The sequence below is a fragment of the Euleptes europaea genome, chromosome 5 (assembly GCF_029931775.1).
Source record: "Euleptes europaea isolate rEulEur1 chromosome 5, rEulEur1.hap1, whole genome shotgun sequence".
NCBI lineage: Eukaryota > Metazoa > Chordata > Lepidosauria > Squamata > Sphaerodactylidae > Euleptes > Euleptes europaea.
Window position 1 is genome coordinate 49,844,051 of NC_079316.1, and position 24,348 is coordinate 49,868,398.

Genomic DNA, 24,348 nt, shown 5'->3' on the forward strand with positions numbered 1-24,348 from the left:
CTTCCACACAATGAAGAAGATCTTTCTCTGGCAAAACAACATCTTTGGATCCAACTCCCCCACAACACCCTTCCTCTGGCACCAAACCTAGTAATCTTTCAGCAGCAAGCTAGAGCACTTTTGTTCAATAGTGTTTGCAAACTACTGGTTTTAAAGAGTGTTGAGGATGTTTCTGGGGATTATTGAGAAAGCCTAGTTTTAACCATTTTAAACCCATCACCTTTTGCTGCTACTTGTTGTTAAGTTTTTGAATTGTAATAACTACAGTTGCTATTTTGTTTTCTGTAATGGCTGCTAGCATTTGTACTTTGAATTTATTATGGCTCTTTTACTAAGTTTTATTGGTGTTATTGGAAACGTGATTATCATGACAATGTGTTTGGTTTAAACTGGCTTCTTACTATCAAGCTTTTACTAGTGTAGTGCAATTGTTTTTTCTGTTTTGGCTGGTTTTGGTTTTTATTTGTAAAGTATCTGGATCTGTTGGAAAGCATAGCATATATAAACATATAAAGCAAACAAACACTATAGTTTGGATCGAACCCAAAGAACCAAACCTTTTGATGAAATATTGCTAGGTGCCAAAGAGAATTTTGAAATAGGGTGCTTTGCACCGCATTCCCAAGCAGAACTTCACCCTTGCAAATTTACTGAAGTCAGTGGGTTAGAAGGGCACAACCCTGCTTAGGAAAGTGTGTCAAAATACAGTGTGTTTTAAACTGTACTTCTCAGAATGTTTGAGTTTGTCATAAGTTTATTAGAAGTTCCTCAGAAGGGGGAATGTTCATGGCAAATAAGCTGCCCAAAAGGCATATATTTTATATATATTTGACTATATTTTAGTCAAAGCTGTTGAATCTTTGATCTGCAACAGTTCATTAATGAGAACACATTTGGCATTCTGCTTTCCAGTAAGGCAATACTCTATATAACAGAAAGCTTTATTGATAGGAATATAAGTCTCATGTAACAATAGGAGTATTGTGTCTAGATCAAGGGAAGTAATACTACCACTGTATTCTGCATTGGTCAGACCTCACTTGGAATACTGTGTCCAGTTTTGGGCTCCACAATTTAAGAAGGATGTTGACAAGTTGGAGCGTGTCCAGAGGAGGACGACCAGAATGATCAGAGGTCTGGAATCCATGCCTTATGAGGAGAGACTTAAGGAGTTGGGTTTGTTTAGTTTGGAGAAGAGAAGGTTGAGGGGAGACATGATAGCCATGTTTAAATATTTGAAGGGATGCCATGTTGATGAGGGAACTAGCTTGTTCTCGGTTGCTCCAGAGACTAGGACACAGAGTAATGGATTTAAACTAATAGAAAAGCGATTCCACCTAAACATTAGGAAGAACTTTCTGACGGTGAGGGCTGTTCGACGGTGGAATGTGCTGCCTCGGAGGGTGGTGGAGTCCTTGTCTTTGCAGGTCTTTAAGCAGAGGCTAGATGGCCATCTGTCGGGAGTGCTTTGATTGAGCGATCCTTCAGGGCGGGGGGAGGGTTGGGGTCACTGGGGATGTGGGGGGAGGTAGTTGTTCATTTCCTGCATTGCTCAGGGGGTTGGACTAGATGACACTGGTGGTCCCTTCCAACTCTATGATTCTATGAGTCTATGAAATGTACAGATGTCCAGACCCATTACATATAACTACTAACCTGTTGAAACTGTGCTGGGATTGGCTTCGCATAGGGAACTTTTTTTTGTGGTACTTTCTTTTGGTCCTTTTGCATCACCTCTTCCATTCCCCAGTCCAATCCTGGGATAGTCATCTCAATTTCATTTGCCTCATCTTTCCCTTCAACAAGAATAATCAATATAATTGAGTGTGGTGAATAAATCATACCATCATAAGTAAAACCACCAGAATATTTCATTCCCATCTCATGCCAGAGAAGAACATTTTGCAGAAAGGTTAAGGTTTTTCAGCTAAAAATGACATCAAAACAAAAAGAGAAAGGACAAATCCAGCCAATGTCTTTGAGGTACATGAAAATGAACTTCTAAATATAAATTTATTTCTTACCCATTTGCTCTTGTTCCATGGCTAGCTTCAGTTGCTCAGGTATTCCCATCCCTGGAATCACTGCAAGACTATTAGGTTCCAAGTCATCTGGAAATGGAAAATACACTGATGATTACTAAATCATTTAACTAGACTGAAGAAGTGAACTGAAAACACAAGCAGTAGGCACCATCACATTTTAAAGAGGACTACCCATTTGTAAGATACAGAAACTCTGAGATAATTGCCTGCTTGGTTTGTTTAATCAATTTTTCATTATTTTTGTATAAACAGATGTATTGGATAAATCTTGTATATATACCATATTCCACGCCATCCTCCGACATTCCTGGAAGCAGGTTCAGGTTGTAACGATCTCGCATTTTATCTCCAGGACGATTGCGGGTCCAGAATTTGCTGTCAAAATAAAACTAAGAGATAATCTTTTGTTGATTTGTAAGCTGAACTTTTAAAAGCTTGCCACCTTCTAACTTTACATAAAGGTAAATTAACTCCCACTCTCCTGGGAGTAATTCCCATTGAGTAGACTTCAGTAGGATTCTGAGTAAAACAGCTTAGGACTGGACTGCTAGGCTACGATGGCCACTGAAGTGGGAGGCCACTCTCCAAATGGGACCAAGCAGCCTAAATAATAAGCAGTTTTACAGCAGAAAAGGACAACTTATTCTGCACCAAGGGCAATAACGGAAAGGACTAGAGAACTTATATACATGTTGTACAATTTGAGCCTCTGAATTTAACAGTAACAAGAGGTCACCCCCACCACACAAACATACCAGTCATGAAAGTAGCAAAACCAGTCCACCTGCAAACAAAATAGAGGTCTCTACATATGTGGGGGGAAAACTATGACTTTGTTTAAACCTTGACCAGGATGCAGGAAAAAATAACATTTGTTGCTTTGGAAGTAACTGGTTATTCCAGATAGTGGTGGCAGAAGTACATGAGTTGAAGGACATGTTTGCATAACAATTCACAACAGAGGCAGAAAGAAAGACTGGCCATTTAATCCCCAAGAGAATCTAGTATCCCGAAGGGGAAGATATGTATTGTGGCAGGAGGCGGTCAGTGAGGGAAGTATACATAATGCCATATTAATAAGAATGCAGTGAGTTGAAGTACATGTTTGCAGTTTGCAGAACAGTGTTTGAATTCCTGCAGCTGCCATTCTATGATCCTTGGTGACATCAACTAATACGTTTGTCACTAATTTGTATGTCCTGGCTTGTTTATTACTGGTAATTTTTATGCAGTTGTTTTTATGGATGTTATTGGTTTGTGAGGTGGGCCAAGCAGGTCTCTGGAGTGGTGGCATATACATTTTCTAAATAAACAATTTTGATTATTAATGATTGTGGTACAACAACTGCAACATTATCTTCTTTGTACACACAAAACATTTATTCAACGATGTTTTTGCTTTTGCACATTTACCAGATTACATTTCATTCTTCCTTTTTGACACAGGCTACGCCTTCCAGCTTGCTCTTGGGACAATCAACAGTATTATAAACCTGACATGTTTGAAATGAAACATCCTACAGAGAGGATTTGTGTGGGTGCATGCACATGAATATTGAGGACAACACCAATGAAACAGAATGCGAGTATGGTTAGGCGCCATTTGAAACTTTGTAATTTTGTGTTTTAATTTGGATTTTAATGTTTTAAATTTAGATTCTTATTGTTGGTGTAGTGATGTTTTTATATAATGTTACCCACTCTGAGCCAGCTTCAGCCAGGGAGGGCGGGTTATAAATCACAAAATAAATAAATAAATAAATAAATTTAACATTGCCAAATAAAAGCAAAATGCTCTTTGAGTCAAAAATTCCAAATTATCAATTTAAATAAAATACCTGGTGTGATCATTTGATCCTGAGCACAGAATATGTCCTAGAGGATGCCAAGCTAGACTCCAGATCATTCCTTCATGTGCCATTTCCATACCACCCACTTCCTTTTCCACCCTGAAATATATGAAAAACAATAATTAAACATTGTCGAAGGCTTTCACGGTCAGAGTTCATTGGTTATTGTGGGTTATCTGGGCTGTGTAACCGTGGTCTTGGTATTTTCTTTCCTGACGTTTCGCCAGCAGCTGTGGTAGGCATCTTCGGAGGAGTAACACTGAAGGACAGTGTCTCTCAGAGGCATCTTCAGAGGAGTAACACTGAAGGACAGTGTCTCTCAGAGACACTGTCCTTCAGTGTTACTCCTCTGAAGATGCCTGCCACAGCTGCTGGCGAAATGTCAGGAAAGAAAATATCAAGACCACGGTTACACAGCCCGGATAACCCACAAGAACCAATAATTAAACAGATGTACAAGGGATTATTTCTTAACGAATGAAGCCAGATTTAGAGTGTTGCTCAATGTAAGTTACTTTCTGTAATGCAGATGCCATTCTGGCATTATAAATAGTATGTTCTTAATAACACATTTTAGGGAAAAAAAGTACATGGGTTTTTTTCTTTTCAGAAGGCTGCTGGACAGTGACACACAAGACAAACCAATTATGTTATTTTAATGTGTGTCAATGTAAAGAGATCACTTTTATTCCATTTTTTCCTCAAGAAAAGCCCTAATAGATGCCAGTAAAAATATTATCTTATTTCAGAGTTTAGACTAATCCATATTTCCTCAGATTTCTTCTACAGGTATATAAGAAGGAAAATGTCAAAGCTTAGTATGAAGACACTCAAATGTTACCCAAAGGAGAAAAATTATTGATGTGATTCATGTATATGATTGCCTTGCTTCCCACCAGCGGCATCCAAGGTGGATGATAATAAACATTTATAAAGTATCAAATAAAAACATTTTACAATTACTAAAATAACTAAAGTGGAGCCTCTCAGCTGTAACTTGCAATTAAGCCAGTGACTGAGATACGTACCCAACATGCCAGAACAGCAAAGAGCCATCAGATCCTCCACTGGCAAAAAGACCTTCATGAACAGGATGCCAGGCAACAGCTATAATATAGAAATTCATAATTAGTACTACATAGTTACATTTTACCATCAGTGTGCTCAAACGTGTTTGCTGCTATGATGTACACACACAGCTTAAGTCTTATGTTCAACTGGAGAGCTTGCAAAGAACTGGGGAAGGGACGGAGGTCAGGGATTAAAAATGAGCAGTAGGAGCCAAGCATCAGTGGAAGAAAGGTAACTGACATAACGGTTCAGAGTAATCTGTTCAAGAAGGAGATCTCAAGGAAGGACTGGGAGAAGAAAGCCATTTGAGAGATGGAGAGGCTGCTCTAGAAGCCAGTTATAAAGTCCAGTTATGTTTTCCAGTTGACAGTTGTTACATGTTTCTTCAAGTAGTTATCTTACTCATAAAGGTGAATCAGGATATCATGCATGACTATGCCAGTTTTCTACATATAAGCCTTTGCTGATGACTGGATCTAGCAGTGGTACAGTACAGAGGAAGACACAAGAAGACTAGGACAGACACCAGCCTGATTGCTTTCAGCAAACTTCAATGGATTTCTAGAAACCTGACTATCCAACCAGCCAGCTCAGAAATAGTTAAAAGGGAAGTAATTATTTTTTTTAACCTGTGGCCTCTTTTTTGTGACCCCGGAAGACCTGAAGCTCTTCTTTCAGATTTCGAATATCAAAGAGCTTGCAGAGATGATCACGGGATGCTGTAAGTAGCCAATTGCCATTTAGGTTCAACTTGACCTCCATCACTGTATTTTTATGAGCATGTCTAGGAGAGAATGTAAAGAGAGTAACTGTACAGAATTAATACATAAGGAACTACAACAAACCAACAGCAATCCTATTATCGCTGCTCCCCAGAAGACCTCAAGAACTAAACTTGAACCATTTTTTTTTTAAATGGATAGAATCCGTTCAAGACTGTTACCTGTTCATTCTCAGCAATTAGAGATCCTAAAATATAAAATGTCAGGAGTAATATGAGAACCTCTTTTGAGAAACTGAAGTTACTGGATCATAATTATTGAGAAGGAAGGAAGGGAATCATATTCTTTCTTACTTATATAGTAACAAACAAAATGAGATTCTCATTCTTACCCCTGATGTTCATGGATATCACCAGAGGTAGGAATGGCAAGTCCCTTCTGTGTATTACATTAAAAGTATTATGAATCCAGCCCCATCAAGGTAACATAAAAAGTATTTCTTATAGGTAATCAGTATCCACCAACACTGGTCTACATTAACCTGCAGACTTTTCTCAACAGCAGACAAGCATTCTATAGATCTTATCACTAGTGCCAATCCCTATATCTAACAGCCAAGAGTTAGCCTCCATGCAGACAGGCAAATCTACACAAAGGGCCAACCACAGTTATGAATCAGGATTCTGTCAACCTCGGGGAAATAAAAGGTTTGCAGGGGGGGAAATTCCCCCCAAAAAACAAACAAACCCATTAATTTGGGGGTAAATGAACCCCCACAAAGTTGATAAAAGTCTGTGTATGTGCAGATCACTGAAAAAAACCAACATTTGGGATTTGTACAATACAACCCAGCACATGAACATTGGCAAATGTCAGGAGACAGTAGCAAGGAGAGGGAAACCAGAGCTGGGGGTCAAGAGGCGGTCCAGTGGTAAGGGAAGAGAGCCCATGGCTGATGGGGGAGGGTTAGAGACAGCAGACAAAGTAAATGTAGGATTTCTCCTCCCTCACAAGCCTTCCCCCATTTCTTCCTAAGTTTGCAGAAAGATCTATCTGCACCAGGAAATAGTGGAAGAGGAAATGATGGCATTAAAGATCTTTTCCTTACACAAACAAAATTAAAATGAGTCTTTGAGCACCATCTGGTTGTACAACCTTACATTTTTGATGAGTTTCCCACTAACCAATTTCCCCTATGGAATACCTCAAGCTACATGTTATGCTCCCCAAACTAAAAAAACACACACCAAGTTTGGCCTTGAGCATGCTTGTCCACTATTACCCTTTAAACATCTCACACCAAATTCTAAATCTCTTTAAAACTTGGGATCGTTTAACTAATGCTGAAGCTCAAGAAAACAAACATCAAGAAATTTGATTTCTTTCTCCATCTCCATCACGCCCACACAAACCTACAGAACAAATTCCTGTAAAATAGAAATTTAATACATTGTAAAAGTAAAACTTACCTGAAGTTATATCACTTTGGTGCCTAAAGGCTTGTTATTAAGATGAAAGATTTTTTAAGGGATAAAATCAGTACTCAGTAATTCTGAAAAGATTTAACCCATAAAAATATTTGTTAACAAGAGCACAGACACAACCATAACCCACTTACAGTGTGGCGAGACTCTGGCCAGTCTTTGGATCCCAGAACTTGATTGGCTGTTGACTATCTTTACTTCCAGAAACCACCAGCCCCTTTGTTGGATGCCAGTCAACACACTTGACATCAGCACCGTGGCCTGTTGAAAGCACAAAAGTATTGTTTAAAATATTTTACACAAAAATTGAAATGACAGCAAAACAATTATGTCTACTGTGAAACAATACAAAGCAGTCACAAAATGCACCATGATTCACCTTAAATATATTGCACCTCAGTTGAAATAGCTTCCTTCAAGCTTACCAGACTTATACAAAAATTCCTTCTGAAGTTTTACCACTATGGTAGTAAGTTAAGTGTTGTTGCATATTGGTCTACATTTAAAATTATTTGGAGGAGAAAGCTACATGGACATGCATTTGGTTATCCTCAGTTTTAATAATGCCTATGAGCAGACATTCCAGTGCTGCCAGAAAATAAATGACATGACGCCTAAGAATTCTGTAACAAGACTTCATCAATAAAAACATTTTAAATTTATTTAAAACTCAAAGGTTTTATAATACTGTTCTATGACACAAGGGGTGTGGGGATATTATATGATAAACTGCAGCTAGCTGAACTCCAGAGCCATTCAAAGTAGAATCGCCACCTTTCTAAGCCCGCTGACTTCAATGGATTTAGAAAGGTGTAACTGTGTTTAGGATTACACTGTTACTGGGTTTGTGGCTGAGATAAGTCTAGAACTGGTGACTTCCTGGATCATAGCTCAGTCCCTCAGCTGCTATGCTACACCAAGCCATGTATGGTCTGAGGCATAAGCTCTTTTTGTCCTTTTCTATTGAAAATTCTGAAATCTGTTTTTGAAGTCTATTATTTTATGTTGATTTTTCGGTTAGTGTACCACTAGGGTTTGTGTAATCTTAACATTCTAAAAAGAGTCTATGACACTATGGCACAATGAGTAAAGGCAATCCACCTAAACAGAAATGTAGACCAACATTTCTATGCTCAGGCTGCTGGTCAGAAAATGGGGAAGGAGGACTAGGACTCCCCCCCCCCCGAAAAAAAGCTGTCTTCCCTCCAATGAGCAAAGGGTCACATACGTGATTCTCCCATCCCATCCTCACTTTATCCTCATGACGCTGTGAGGTAGGTGAGGCTGAGTTGGAGTGACTGGCCCAAAGACACCCAGCGAGCTCTTCATGGCAGAATGGGGATCTGAACAGGTCAACACTAACTAATAAAACACACTGGCTGTTGTGAGAAGGTCCAGGACTGGAAGGCCACAGATTTGAGCTGTGGCAGAAATCTAAAACTGTTCTGAATATTCTGTCTTGTCACTGATACTCCTACAGAGATCCTCTTTGTTTTCTAGGTTTTTAGCAAAAGCTAGCAAGATGTTTTAAAGACTGAACTGCTTTTAAGAAGACCCTAATCTCAAAATTATGCTGAAACTACTAAATTCTGTATGAAAAGCCATAAGACTATTCAAGGTTCTGCTTATGCAGAGACTGATAAAGAATTCACATGCATTCAAACATTCCCTAATTCGGGGCAATTATGGCAACAGCTCCTTATGCACAGACCCATAACATGCATGGAACTGTCCACACTGTACTGGATGAAGAAATCCATGCTTTCTGGGAACACTGTTTATTTACTTAATTTACAGCCTGCCTTACTGAGACTCAAGGCAAATTACAAAATATAAAGAACAATTTAATCAGATAACATTAGACATCCTATAAACCAGTGTTTGACATATCCCACACGCCAAAGTGCCATGGCAGTCTTTCCTTGTAAGTGCCTCTTCATGATTCTCATTCTCAGTAGAACTACAAAGCTTATTTAGGTGAGGGATACTGGTCAGCTTTTTGCTGTGATAGCAACCAGGGTTACCCCATAGTTATTTATATGTGACAACGCTTCTGTTATAATTTTGGAAAAAAGTGACGAGAAACTGTGAAAAGTTTAGGATTAGATTTTGTGGTAGCAATAATTAGAAAGTACGGTCATTAGAATACGGTCTGGGACCATCATACCTGTGGGACCGCCTCTCCTGGTATTCCCCCCTGAGAGCACTACGCGCTAATAACAACAATCCACTAGTGGTCCTCAGCCCAATGTGTGTCTGCCTGATCTAAACTAGGGCCAGGACTTCCTTGGCCCTGGCCCCGGCCTGGTGGAATTCTCTTTCTAATGAGACCAGGGCCCTGTGGGATCTTAAAAAGTTCTGCAGGGCCTGCAAAACGGAGATATTCTGCCAGGCCTATAGTTGAGGGCAGCAACGGTTTTATCAGATCTGGCCTCCCTACCCCCTTATAAGGTATCATTAATGAATTTAGGGGCCTTGACTGTATTGCTGGTCTCGCCGTGGCACTGTTTTCAATGGTGCATCACTTGTCTTTATCTACTGGTACTGGTGAACTATTAGAAGAGATTTTAATAATTTAGGTTATTTATGGCTTTACTGTTATTGTTATATATTGTATATTATATTGCCATATTGTTATATTGAATATGATAGCTGCCCTGGGCCCGGCTTTGGTTAGGGATGGAGGGTGGGCTAGAAATCAAATAAATAAAAATAAATAAAAATAAAACCCTGAACGATGAAAAATAAGTCTGGCTCCTAAATTTTTGAGGTAGATTGCAAAACCAAAGAAAATGTGGCAAGGCCTTCAATAAACAACGCAATAGTACTAGCAGTGGTGGTGAAAAGTGCCGTCAAGTCACAGCTGACTTATGGTGACCCCATAGGGTTTTCAAGGCAAGAGACGTTCAGAGGTGGTTTGCCATCGCCTGCCTCCGCGTGAGTTGAAAGAGTTCGGAGAGAACTGTGACTGGTCCAAGATCACCCAGCTGGCTTCATGTGGAGGAGTGCGGAACTGAACCCAGTGCTCCAGATCAGAGTCTACCTGTCTTAATCACTACACCATGCTGGCCCTCAATACTAGCAGTACAGGGTTATAAAACAACGCCTCCCCCCCCCCCAAAAAAAACCTGTCAAAGGCATGACGTACCATAGTGCGGAAAGTATGTTATAAAAGTAGAAGACAATGGAATAAAATCAAAGTGATAAATACAACAAATGTTGCAAAAGACTATAATCCTATTCCTTTATAAAATAATTATTCCCTTTTGCTATGGTTCTAAAATAAAAACGCCATCCTGAACATTTGTTTTACACATTCAACAAAATTATGTCTATTGTGGAGTACCTACAGAGCACAGAACTGTGTGTAATCAGTCTTGTGACTACAACTATGCAAATCCTTAAATTTCCCATTTATATTTGGGGGGTGGGAAAGGATTGGGTCCTGCAATCTGTCAGCAGAAAGCACAGATTGTCATGGGTCTTCCTGGCTCTCCTGTAACCATTTCTGACCTTGGATAGGTTTATTTCTGTGTTACAGGACCTGCACTGAATAATAGCCACATAGGTTGGGAGGCTACAGTGAGAAAGGTGCAAGATATCTATCCCCTCCCCCCTCCAGCTTTCCAATTGGCATGGTTATTACTCCACATGTGTTCTATGACCCCAGGAATAAATCTCCCTAGGGTCAGAGATGGCTGCTGTGGAGAAGGAAGAACCTGGAAGATCTTGGATCCTTGTGTGGACCTCATGAAGTCCTCGCTCTGGATATAACCCTATGTCTTCCAACTTTAGGATTAAGGATTAAAATAAAGGGAACAAAATTCTGCTATACAGTAAAATGAAGTATCTTGGCAATTTCAGAAATGATATGAATGCAACTAAAGAACTGAGGACTCTTTGAAGTAATGTGTGCACATCAAATGCACAAGTACTTATGTAGTCTTCTTCTTTAGGAACTAAATAATCAAATAAGCTCCAGAATGTTTTGAAGACAGGAAGAAAAGGATAACTTTATCTATTAACTTCCCCAGAATCTTATTCATACCGGAATCGCTGTGTAAAGAAGCACGACAGTCACCATTCTACCAGAACACAATACTAATATTTTTAGGGTACCAAGTAATCAAATGTATGACTCAAGATCATATGCTATCCAACAATTTGATCCTCCTGCCAGTCCATCTAAAGGATATCCTTCACCCAGTCCACCCAATTCAGAAAGAAAAGGAACATTTCCATTTCAGATTATTTTTGGTATAAACTTTGTCTACTACTTGAAGTTCTGGTTTCTGCTTTTAAAAACATCTATTTAGTCAGAATTAATGCAGACAATGGCACTATGCTTAACCCGAAAATCACTTTGTAAGCAAACAAAACTACCAAATGACTGGCACAGGGCAATATTAGATTGTTACCATTTATGGTTTAAAAATATATTACAACCACCATATTTGAACACCAGAAGCACAGTCATGCTACTTAACGTGGGTCAGCTTTGCCTGAGCATAAAAGTCTAAAGCTGCTTTGGTTATATGCAGGGAAAACAGAGAAGGCATGTGAGTACATGTGCATGGCAATTCCTAGCTGCCACTTCTGAGCAACAACAAAGTTATTTGTGTGTGTGTGTGTATGGGGGGGGGGGAAGAGTACCCCATTCACACTGTAAAAATGCGGAATCAGCATGCTGTTCTCTGTAGATGCAAGTATTCATGCCTGCAAGTATCACAAAGCTTGCTGCAGATGCAGCACTGCAACACCTCACTGGACATCCACTGCACTTTATGATATGGGATGTGCATTTTTTGTTCAAAGGGGGGGGAAAATCAAAAGTCTCATTTGGTCCAAAGCCTATCATGGTGAACAGGTACACTCAAAAAAATCAGTGGCTTTGAACACACAATGACTGTCATCAAATAACATATTGTATCCAAGGATATCTAGACTATTTTTATAAACTACATAATGCCTGCTAAATGTTTTTCATAAATGTGCTTTACTTATTCATTTCAGAATGTACAATTTTATGTAGATGTTTTAATTGTAAGCCACATTGATGTATCTTATAGAAAAAGTGGACTTCAATTACATAAACAAAGAAATAGGTATCCTATGCCTATGGAAGTCTTGCATGTACCAGGTGCCTCCTCAATTTTATTGGAGATAGCAGATAAATAAAGCAATGAAAAGCATACATGATCTGCTGTCTCCACTTATAGAAAGGGGAGCTTTGTGTATCCTTGGAGCTCCTGCACCCATAAGAAACTCCCAGAACAGGGAACAGATTTGTAAGGAGCTTTCTTCAGCATTAATCTAAACACAAAAAGGTTATCTTGGATGCTAGGATATGTCCGTGTCGGTGCATCCCTATCAAAATGATTAGATGTTTTGTTTCACTGTAGATTATGTAGAACACATGGGCACATGAAGCTGCCTTATACCTGATCAGACCACTGGTCCATCAAGGTCAGTATTTTCTACCCAGACTGACAACAGCTCACCAGAATCTCAGGTAAAAGTCTTTGACATCACCTACTACCTGACACTTTTTAAGTGGAGATGGCAGGGATTTCTGCATGCAAAGTAGATGCTCTACCACTAAGCCACAGCCTCTCCACAACCTTGCATGCAGCACCATATAAATTGATAACTAGTTTTACAGGTAATCTGTACCTCCATTTTTCCGCTGATTTCTCTGTTTGTTTAGTTGACTGTACTTATTGATTCTGATTATCATTGCTTAAGTCTCATATTTTTGCATTTTTATACTTGCAGATTTTGTAGTTAATCTCTCATTAGCTGGTTTGTGCCCTGACCTGGATGTTGCAGGCTGGCCCAATCTCATCAGATTTCAGAAGCTAAGCAAGGTCGGCCCTGGTTAGTATTTGGATGGGAGGCCACCAAAAGGGTCTAGGGTTGCAAACCACCTCTGAATGACTTTTGCCTTGAAAATCCTACCGGGTCGACATAAGTCAGCTTTGACAGCACTCTCCACCACCAGCTGGTTTGTGAACTCTCTGCTTGAAATGCAAGATACAAATATTTTCAAATATACAGTAACATGTGTTTATTCTTCCTGCAATAACTATGTAAGTCATATCTGTGGGTGGTTCTTTTTTTGGGGGGGGGGGTACACAGCCATGTATAATCCTTGTTATGTAAAAATGCTGGATCAGCAAAGCCTAAGCATTGAAGTTAAGTAACGAAAAGTTACTTACGCATCTGAAAGTGTTGCCAAGTATACTTTCAATTCATTCTTTCATCCTTTGCAGCCCCCAAACCCTCATTATTTCAGTTATACCCTGGCTTTTTTCCACCTCAGGTAGTGTATGCAGGATTCCCAGGGGAACACTGAAAAATCCTCCTATGATTTTTTTCCCCTTTGAAATGCCTCAGGGCCAAGTCTCTTGCAGCCATTCTAGCTAGGCTAGTGGCAGACAAAATAATTTTTCTTTTATCTGATGAGGATCATTATGTCACCTATATGTCACTGTATGCAATGGCAGTCAAGAACTTTCATCCTGATGTTTAACGTGCTGCAATATATGTTATGCCTAATTCCGATAACTTTAAAACTGTTTTTAATTCTGTTGTTTTCTTTTGTTATATTTATTATTGCCTAGACATATTTTAAATATTGTTATGGCCTTTGGACTCACACAATAAATTTTACCTACTTACCTACCTTTGAAATGAGTGAAATCAATACAAGGCTTTACACAAAATGTGCAATATTTTGCAGTATGAAAATCTTTATGTAAGAATCTAATGGTAATGATAATTCTTTTGTATACCAGAGACACAGCCCAAACCTGAAGGGGGGGCAGCTAGGCAGCAGTGCAGCTTCACTGCCTCCTCCAAGTCTTCCCGGCTGTCACAGAGAGACAAAGAGCAATGTAAAATAATAAAAAACAAAAAGGGAGGAATGTGCCTCATTGAATAAAGCAAGGCTGCACCACCAAAAAAAGGTGGAACAGCCATGCTGTAGCTCAAGGGGGTGTTCCCGGGGTGAATGGGGTTAGGAAGCTGCCCAAAAGCACTGCCCCCAAGAACGCCTCCCCTACGCTGGCGCGGGTGTTCTCTTCCAGGATTTCGTTCCCAGAGTGGGCGTGCTGGCAGCGGGAGCCGGCGGCGCTCCATAGCTCAGACGCCCATGTTTGCCCCTGCGCCAGCAGTTACCACTTTATTCCATGATAAAGTAGCACCTATGCCGGCTCAGGATCACACTGGCTCCTAAGGCAATTCGGCCCCTCCTTCAAGATTGCAGCCATACACAGCATTTTGAAGATTTTTTTCACTTACATGTCAACAGTTTGAAGAACAATATGCTGTAATGTGTTAAAGAGTTTAATGTTTTCAATGTTATAAAGTTTAACTTCATATCTAAATATGCTGGTGTTGTAACTGTATGAGAATGTTTCTGCTCAAACAATATTCCTTCTTTTGTTAACCACAGCAATTTCTACCTTCAACTGTTATTTTTTCCTACCTCTCAGACGGCTAAAATTAACATACATGTGCTATGGTAAGATAGAGTGAAGTAGTTTTGCAACTCCTTCTCAGGTATTGAGCATACTTGTCTTTTTTAAAAAATAGGAAATGAAGACATTTACATCTTTAAGTTCCATAAATATGCCAAACAGTAAAATTTTATATGCCAAATCAGTTATAAATGATGCATTTTATATTGTTAAATTGGTAAATGTATTTTAGGTTCCCAGGAAAGTACTGCATATTTTTCAATTTTTTCCAAAATTTCCAGGGTGGGGGCAGTAACCTGGGAGAATTTTTTTTGCTGTGACTTCAAAAATTACAGAATTTTTTAAACCTTTACCTATGGAAACAGTATGGTTAAAGCAAGTATTATGTAAACTGTCAGTATTTACAAAGAATCAGGATTATCCATATGAGAATATAATTGTTTGGGAAATATTTCTTCAGAAATACTTATTGCTCGCATATGTCATATAATGTGTCACACAATTGAACATGGAAAAATTGTAGTCTCTTCCTGTCCATAAGGAATGCATGCTTTATGCAAATGTTTCTAGTATGTTCGCTATAATAACAGGTCTGTATCTCTACATTATAATTGCATTACAATTATTTGGAGTGCTTAAACCTAGAAACATATGGATTCTAGATAAACACTTATTCAACACAAATTGTGATAACCTATTTTATAAAACACTAGAAAAAGGGGTCAACTATTTATTTTCTGTTAAAGAAACAGCTAAACTCTACGCTCTGTGGCATGAAATAATCCTTGTCCTCTTGTTCCAACACTAACAATGCAATCCTAAGGAGAGTTACTCCTTATTGAAATGAATAGGCTTAGACTGGAATAACTCTCCGTAGGATTGCACTGTGTGAGAGTCACCCACACATTTAGGTGGGCTGTTCTTGTCAGCATTCCAGAAAAGCTACTGTGAAATTCGGGGCGTGCATAGGGATTTCCAGCATGAGATGGGGACGCACTGGTTTTGTGCTGCATAAGAGTGGCTGATGTGGTTTCACCTCCATATCATGCCAAACTTTGCTTTAGTAGAAGACCTAGAAGCTTTGTAGCAACTGATAGGTTAATGTTTGAGCTGGTGTAGTAGATACCTCTGATAATACTGAAGCAGTTAAAGCTGCAGGGACAGGGCTGACTCTGCCTGTGCCCCAATATGTTTCTCCACAGTTAAGTATATTCTGTAAACAAGCACATGCAAGAGAAAGCAAAAAGCCTTCACAAAAGAAATATAACTAAATTAATTTTCTGGATTCTAAATAAATATTTTGCTGCAGTGCCTGACCACTACAACTGTTGCAAAATTTCCACTACTTTTTGCATTTTTAATTTGCACTTAAAATGTCCCTAGCATTTCGAATACAATTTTTATAGAAGTGTGCACATAAGTTAAATCTGATAAGAGTTTAAAACTGTGTAAAATTTTCATCCTCACACATTCAGGAGGCAAAACTGTGTTCCTGAGGAGGCTAAAATAATCCCCAGATAACCATTCTCCTTTTTTGTTTAGTTTATTCGATTTTTCTGAACTGAGGCAGAGGAAACACACCAATCTATTACCAAGGCAACCAGGTGAAGCTTCCTGACTTACCAAGTTCTGTTGCACTGAAACTGCTGCCACACAGCATGGCAAGACAGGGAGCACTGTGGGGTTGCCTTGGCAACAGATACCCTTGCTATTCTCTGGATATTCCATACCTTTTAGAGGAGCCTGCAAATGGAATGGGACCCTCTGGAAAAGGTTCATTTGCCTCAGCACTCTACTGAATTATAAAGATGACTTCACAGGGCACTTTAAAAATTATCCTGACAGGGGAGAGGAATGGGAGGAAGAAAGTGTAGTTCTCATCATTAGTTATATTACAGAAACTATCCAACAGGTGCTAGTAATTACTGTACATGTATCTACTGCCATAGCACTGAATGTACTTTTTGGAAGTTTAATTTCAGCTTTTTCTACTTAATGTCAGACCACCCTGAAAGATCAGTTTGTAAACCCCATGGAATAACGAAAAAATAAAATAAAAAGTGCATACCACAGGTATTGAACCAGTGCTTCTGAAATACTGCTTTAAAAATCTCTGGAAAGGTATTGCTTACAATGTATCTTAAATCGCTTCTCCTTCTGCCAAAAAACTGAAGTATCAGGCAGTGGCACGATACAGGAAATGTTTGGTTTTTGACAAAGGGAAAGCAACAGACCCAACTAGTCAAAAAGCCAACTGTGATGCAAAGAGGACTTTTTGGGAGATATTGGAGAAAAAAGATCTCTTGCAGAATAGCCGTATCACTATGCCTCCAACTGTTAGCAATAAGGCATTTTGGAACATATAAACAGCAAGAGAGGCAGAACTGGGCCTAAATATAGGCGGCTGCTTTAGGTGCAATTACAATGTTCTAATTGCACAACAACAGCTGAAGAGGTGGACTGCTAGAGGTGTCACAAGACACACTAAAACCAATTTTGAACTTTCCTTCAGAAGGAACCAAAGTACACATGTCCAATTATTAACATTTTTTTCTTAGAAATTTCACACCAGCTTTTATAATGTGGGTTGGCCATGCCACTGGTGAATAAACTGGATGCCACATTTCTATGTAGCAAAGATGGGAACAATAACATTGAACAGCACATCTCTTTGTATCATAAGAGACCCATGAAATAGTTCTAACTTTAAAAGTCACTATGCTGAAGAATCATAATTAGAAATTAAAAATCTCTATTTTCCAAATTCCAAGGCAAAACTGGGCATTTTACTCACCAAAAATTACATTGCAAGCAAAAAGTTCCTAGATGTTCTTGCAAAAGGAGGCTAATACCATGCCCATGAAGCTGTGTATCTCATCTCAGGTTACAGAAATGAAAACATTACGTTTTAACTGAGGTCTAGCTGATGTAGCCCAAATATGACTTGGATGCAAAGAGCTAATTGTGCTCCAGACACTTCTTCTCACTCAAGGGAGGTGGCATATCCCCATTCATGCCAACATCTGAAGCTGGTGGGGAATCTCTAGCCCAAGGTGCCTTTGAGGGGCCCTACAGATAAGCTGGGGGGGGGGGGAGAAATGATAGCCCCTCTGCATTGTGCCTTCTGCTCACACGGTAGCACCTTTGTTAAGAACACTAGCGCAATAAACAATTTCCATGGTTTTGGTAGAAATACATATTCAAACCAGTTTAAACTTTTAGCATTCTGAGCTCTCCTTGAGAATGAGTATATAGAATGTCATTGCAAATGTTATTTTAGTTAGTGAAATGTCAATTGTACACTGATACAAGATTCCTTGAATTTCAGGTATAAGGACCTCAATCCCATGAAAATCCTGTACCTGGAACTGTGATTAGCAGCGTAGTAGTCAAGTTTGAGAATGTTATCAACTTATTCAGGATGGTGAAAACCAACACGGATTGCAAAGAGCTCCAGAATCTCTCTAAACTGAGTGAGTGGACAATAGTGAGGCAAACTGGGTTTGTGGACAATAGTGTGGCAAATGAAAGTCAATGTAAGTGTAAGGGTACTGGAACAAAAATTCCTAACTTTAAATATATGCTGACAGATCTGAGCTGGTGGAGACTGAGAAAGAAATATCCTGGGGTTGTAATGGACAGTTCAATGCAAACAATTCAGTTTGCAGCAGCAGTGAAAAGGCAAACTCCATACCGGGATTAGGCAATGGATTGAAAACGGCCAATATTGTAATGCCTTGTATAGATCTATGGTGCAGGCTCATTTGGAGTATTGCATACAGTTCTGGCCACAGTATCTCAAAAGATACCATAGAGCTGCAAAAAAGAGGGCAAGAATGTCAAAAGATTTAAAAAAGGAGTCTGGGACTTTTCATTTAAACAAAAAGATGACTGGGAGGCATGATAATAGCTTTAAAAATTATGCACGGGATAGAGAAAGTGGACAGAGAGAACTTTTGTGTCTCTCCCTTATACTAGAACTTGGAAGCACCCAATGAAGTTGCTGAGCAATAGGTATAGGATGGGCAAAAGGAAATAATTCTTTACTCAACGAGTAATTAAACTGTGGAATTCACTACCAGTGAACATAGTTATTGTCATTAGCACATGTAGCTTTAAAAAAGGATTATACACTTTCTTCAAAGATAAATCCATCAATGACTATTAGCCATGGTGACTAAAGGGAACCTTTACCTTTAGTGGCATAACACTAGAAGGCAAGATCAGGGAAAAGCTCTGATCTCTATGTTGTTTGTCATTAGGGAGAGCAAACATTTGGAGAAGGCATGGGTCAGTGGTAGAGCATCTGCTTGGCATGTGGAACGTCCCAGGTTCAATCCCTAGCATCTCCAGTTAGGATCAGGTAGCAGGTGATGTGAAAGACCTCAGCCTAAGATCCTGGAGACCCATACTGCCAGTCAGAGTAGCTTCTTGGTTTCCAGTGCTATTTCCTGTATGCACATCCCTTCTCAATTCAAGAACCAGTCAGACATACTGCTAGGATTCCATCTGTAACCTTTCCAATCAAACTATGGTGCACACATGTATTTTTCCTGAATATAGGTTGAGGGGCTACATGAGTAAATCTTGTTTGGGCCAGGAAATATCATTCTTGCTTTGTTGTTCAGTCATTCCAGATTTATGTCAAGAGGTGTACTGTGGAATACTGTGTGCAGTTCTGGTCACCATATCTCAAAAAGAACATTGCAGAGCTAGAAAAAGTACAAAACAGAGCATCCACAATGATTAAGCGGTTGAAGCACCTTGCCTATGAGGAAAGGCTAAAGAGTCTGGGACTTCTTTACTCGAGTGATTAAAATGTGGAATTCACTGCCAGATTATGTATGATGGCCACAGTCTTTAAAAGACAGATTAATGGAGGATAGGTCTATTAGTGGCTACTAGCCATATTGACTAAATGGAACCTTCACAATCAGAGGAAGTAAACTTCTGAATACCAGTGCCAGGAGGCAACATCAGGGAAGGCCTCAGCCTCTATGCCCTGTTGCTGGCCCTCTAGAGTAACCAGTTCGCCACTGTGAGAGACAATGCTGAAGTAAATGGACCACGGGTCTGATCCAGCAGGGCTCTTATGTTGTTTGGCAGGCAAGCTTAATGAAGATGTTACACAAAAATTATGATAAATTTGATTAACTAAAGCTATGACCCTTTTATACTTGAACACGTTTGTTTCTCACACAGGAAAAAAAACAACAGAATGAAATGAAATCTGTGGTTTGCAGTTCTAAGACACTGAGAAACAAAACATGAGGCTCCTCAGTGCTGATGAGAATCTACTGCATGGTGAACAACTTATTTGGAACTATCTCTGCAACCGTAAAGGGATAAATACAATATTAAAAGTGAGAGATGGTATTCTTAGAATTCATAGTACAAACTACACTCCCACTCAAAGGAGGAGGGTTGAGGGCACACATGGCATGAATTGTAAAGTACATTTTATAGAACCTACTGGTGTAAAATGGATGTCTTGTGGATTTAGGGTTGGCTTGCTGTAATCCATGGAAAAAGAAATGTAAAATGGATGTCTTGTGGATTTAGGGTTGGCTTGCTGTAATCCATGGAAAAAGAAATGAGAGAAACAATGGCTTTCGGCTTGAGTTAACTGAGATACACAAAGACCACATTGGTGCCACACACATGATTGCAAGGCAACTCTAAGTTAAAGTGAATATAATCCTATGAGTCATCATCAGTGTAAAAAGAATTAGCAAAATTGGTCTAGTAAAAGATATAATGGAGCACATGTGAGAACTTCAGGTTTTCTGCCATGGATGAATATCTTGGAAGCTATACATTAAATGACATGTTACAATTCTCCAGGTAAAGAGAAGGTTGTATTCAAGTTTGTATCTAATTTCATTTCAATATAATAAACTAATAGTCCAAAAATCTAGATAATTCCAATAATAATTAGGCTACAAACCCTTGATTAATCAATGAAGAAAAGCAAGAACTATAAATTTTCCAGAATATGCAACCATAGACTACTGCTCCCTGTTAAAAGGAAAAAAACCTGGAGCTCAGGAAACTGTAGTTTTAAAAGAAAAAAAGACTAGAATTCATGGTTTTTTAAAAAAACTAACCAAAACATAGCAAAGAATTCAGTTATTCAAAAAAATAAGTATGCATCCTAATTACTGTAAGACGTCTCAATTTCAAATAACCCTAAGATGAATGTCAATGAAACTATAAATAGGCTAATGGGTTTGCTATTTCTTGTTCTGGAATGCAACCAAATAGAAAACACCAAATACGGCATAGTAATGGGTATGGTAAAGGAGGAATAATGTACACCATAAAAAATGAAGCAGGGCAGAGAGCTTACAGTAACTTGTTCTTTCATACAAAGTATATCACATGACACAAAAACATGGCAGTGAATCCTGAGCAAGTCAGTTTTCAAAGGAATGATTATTACTCTTTATTAGTAAGAGTTGTTGCAAAACTGTTGTGTAGCATAAAGCAACAAGATCAATTTATTCCCACATCGATTATATTAACAGCTATGGAGTGCTATATATCTAGGACTAGAATAATCAGACAATTGGTTAAAGTTTCAAAAATGCCCCAGATTGATTTTTTAAAATCCATATTTTAATAAGAATATTTTTGGAAAACCTGATTAGTATGAACACTGTAACATCATCTAAACAAAGAAACCAGGGCATTTTCTTTTTCACATGCAAACCTAATCAATTAATTGATTTAAAGGTTATACAATTAAGCAAATACGATTTCTTTGATAAGATGACAGATACAAATGTCCCCATTCTGTGATAATTATAACTAACACTGAAAAAAATATACATTTTGGTTGATTTTCATTTATAAACTATATATCAATTGTATGTTCTTTACTATTTGCCTAACAAATGGAATACTAAAAAGAAATGAAGAATAGTTCTTAAGCCAAAAGAATTTAAAATAACGAATTTATATGCACACAGTATAGCCCAGCAATTTTAAATGTTCTTGAACCAACCCACTATTCACTTGTGCTTTGACAACCATCCTGTTTTCGTATGTCAAATGGGAAGTCATGTGAAAGGCTTCCAAATCATCTGCTCTAATCCATCTACATTCCATCTATAGCTGTACAGAGGGAACGCTAGTAAGAAATAAGTAGCTTTTATTATTTTTTATATGGAAAAACTCTTATGGATATATGGGTCTACTGAAGCAATTCTAGCTTCCAGTGAATTCTAAGCAAATTACATAAATACCAAAATAATAAACATAAGCTTTCAAATTCTTAATAGGAAGGTCCTAGAGTATAGTTGTGGGTAACTATCCTTTATTGCTCCAGAATGTTCTGTGTGATATTTCACAGGGTGCCCTCTTCTATACTCAATATGTATATGGGGCTGCTGGGTAAGATCGTACAAGGGAATGTGATGGAATTAATATACTGATAACATCATGGCCTCACTCTCCTCTCCTTTCACCTGACCGAGGCCCAACCAGCTCTATACTCTCCCTGGGGCCTTAAACTGAGACATGATGTTGAATGGCAGGCCTTTCAGGCTGGATTGGTACTGGGACTCCTCTCATGGAGAGGAGGTACAGACCCTTTTTGTAATTTGGACTCATTTTAGGATATTCCTGAATTCCCTGAGTGCAGTGGTGATCATCTACCAGCTTTACTTTGTGAATAAATTGTTGCATATTGAAGACACAGACTTACCAACTCTAATTTATTTCTTCATAACTTCAAGGTTAAACTAATTTAATGCACTATATGTGGGGTTGCCTTTAATGGCTGTTCAGAGACAAGAGTTGGTACAGAATGCTGCAGTCAGACTTCTGAAGGGGAAGGTTGAACATACATGACACCAGAGCTCCCAGTGTCAACACTGGCTCCAAATTATCTTCCAAACAATTCAGGGTGGGATTATAGGTAAATCCTAATTGGTGGTAAGGCCCCAATAGATCTAAGCCTACCACCACCCCTACACTTCATAATGTCCTTTAAGATGTACCTGGAACACTTATAAGACTCACCAAAGCCCAAGACTGAACATCTTCCAGAAACTGTGCAAGACCATTCAAACTGGCTTTCAGGAGCCATGATTAAAGAGCAAATGGAAACTAATCTTCACCCCTCTGCATCCCTTTCCAATATAAGCCCTCACACCCCAGTCCTTTGTTCACAAGTTATTCCTAAGCAGTAAGAATGTTTGTCAACATTCTAGGACATCACTGCAGCTGATGAAGTGATATTTATAGTTTATAGACAAATAATAGACAGTGAGACTTCATTCAGAACTCAATGGCCATGACAAATGTCTTCAAAAGCACCCATCCTGGAGACCAAGGGAACAGAAGAGGCACCAACCACAGTAGCTGGATCTTTTATCCCATCCACTGTATCTTCTTGGAGATCTAAAGAGGGATTTCAAGGGATCATGGGATCTCAATGGACAGAAAGCCACCAGGCAAGGGGACTGCAGTGAGAAGGAGGAATTAAGTGAAACTGCTCCCACCTTGCTTTGCTGCTGGTGGATGAAGTGTAGTGGAGCAAACTTTCCACTGGCTTAACAGTGAGTTGGGGCAATTTCACTTGATTCTTCCTCCATGCCACAGCTCCCTACAGCCATTTGTGAAATGAAAGCAGTCAGAGAGTTTCTTTGGGAAGGTAAAGGCAAAGAAGATCTATCTTGTGAGAATCTCTGCTTCCACAACCATAGGATCCAAACCTATGGATAGTAGAGTGATAAAACACGATATGATCCTGTAAAGCTTTATCTGCTAGAAACTACTCTGTAAGTGCAGAAAAACTCATGATATAGCTATTTCATGTTGAACTACAGCATATGTTTGGACAAAGCTTTGTGCTTTCCCATACATTGTAAAGATGCTTGTATAGTGATTACATCTAACAAGGAAGCAGAATTTCCTCTGGCAGTTCTTGTTAATCTCAGATCTCCACAGATACAAACAGGAAGTCATTATTTCAATCAGTTTAAAAATCTGCTTAATCAACTTTTTAGATGATTTGTTAAATGCAGTACCAAATGTGCCAAAACTGTATAAGTCATCCAACTTTGGTTTTGTGTCAGTTATAAGTGTATAAGATTTCTGCAATCTTATTGGATGGTCTTGTCTCTTTGGATTTTGTACTTCCAGGACAATATGAAGGAGAAATTTTACAAACCCAGGGGCAGGTGCAATCTACGGCTCACAACTCTATCCTAATCATTTATGCAACCCTTCTGGCACTTCCTGTCAACATGTGGACCTGCCTCACCCATATTTACTGTCAGAGCACATACAAAGAAACTACTCCATTGGGCTGTAACCAAAGAAAAGAAAATAATGTCTATGATATGCAGACTTGAGCAGTACAGTTTGATAAGCTTAAAAAGCACCTTGAATTGGAAGGTTAAAGTAAACCAGTGCAGACCCTGAAACACTAGTCTAAATGCAAGTCATTATATTCTGTCATGGTTGCAATCTCCAGTCAACAAGGGTTGCCCTATAATGCATTGCTATGTCATGGATTAAGGTTGAGACATACTGTAAGTTGTCAGAACCAAAGTTAATAAAGAAAAAAAGGGGGAAGTTCACTCTCAATGGCAAGTGTTCCTTTATTCCTGGGAATGTTGTAGTACACAAGGTTGTAAGCTTGAGTGGCTATCATCACCTCTCTGTCATTTTCTTATCAGAGACAA

The 24,348-nt window shown here is 38.9% G+C and overlaps 1 protein-coding gene across 1 annotated transcript in view; it reads right to left on the reverse strand.

Annotated features, from left to right (window-relative positions):
* WDR33 (WD repeat domain 33) overlaps window positions 1-24,348 on the reverse strand; it is a 58,122-nt gene that overhangs the window by 17,342 nt on the left and 16,432 nt on the right. Inside the window, exons 8-14 of the mRNA XM_056849342.1 lie at window positions 7,307-7,433; window positions 5,596-5,750; window positions 4,924-5,002; window positions 3,884-3,994; window positions 2,326-2,420; window positions 2,025-2,111; window positions 1,657-1,796 (exon numbers count right to left, since the gene is read on the reverse strand). Of these exons, the coding sequence (XP_056705320.1) occupies window positions 1,657-1,796; window positions 2,025-2,111; window positions 2,326-2,420; window positions 3,884-3,994; window positions 4,924-5,002; window positions 5,596-5,750; window positions 7,307-7,433 (794 nt within the window). The remainder of the gene's footprint in view (window positions 1-1,656; window positions 1,797-2,024; window positions 2,112-2,325; window positions 2,421-3,883; window positions 3,995-4,923; window positions 5,003-5,595; window positions 5,751-7,306; window positions 7,434-24,348) is intronic.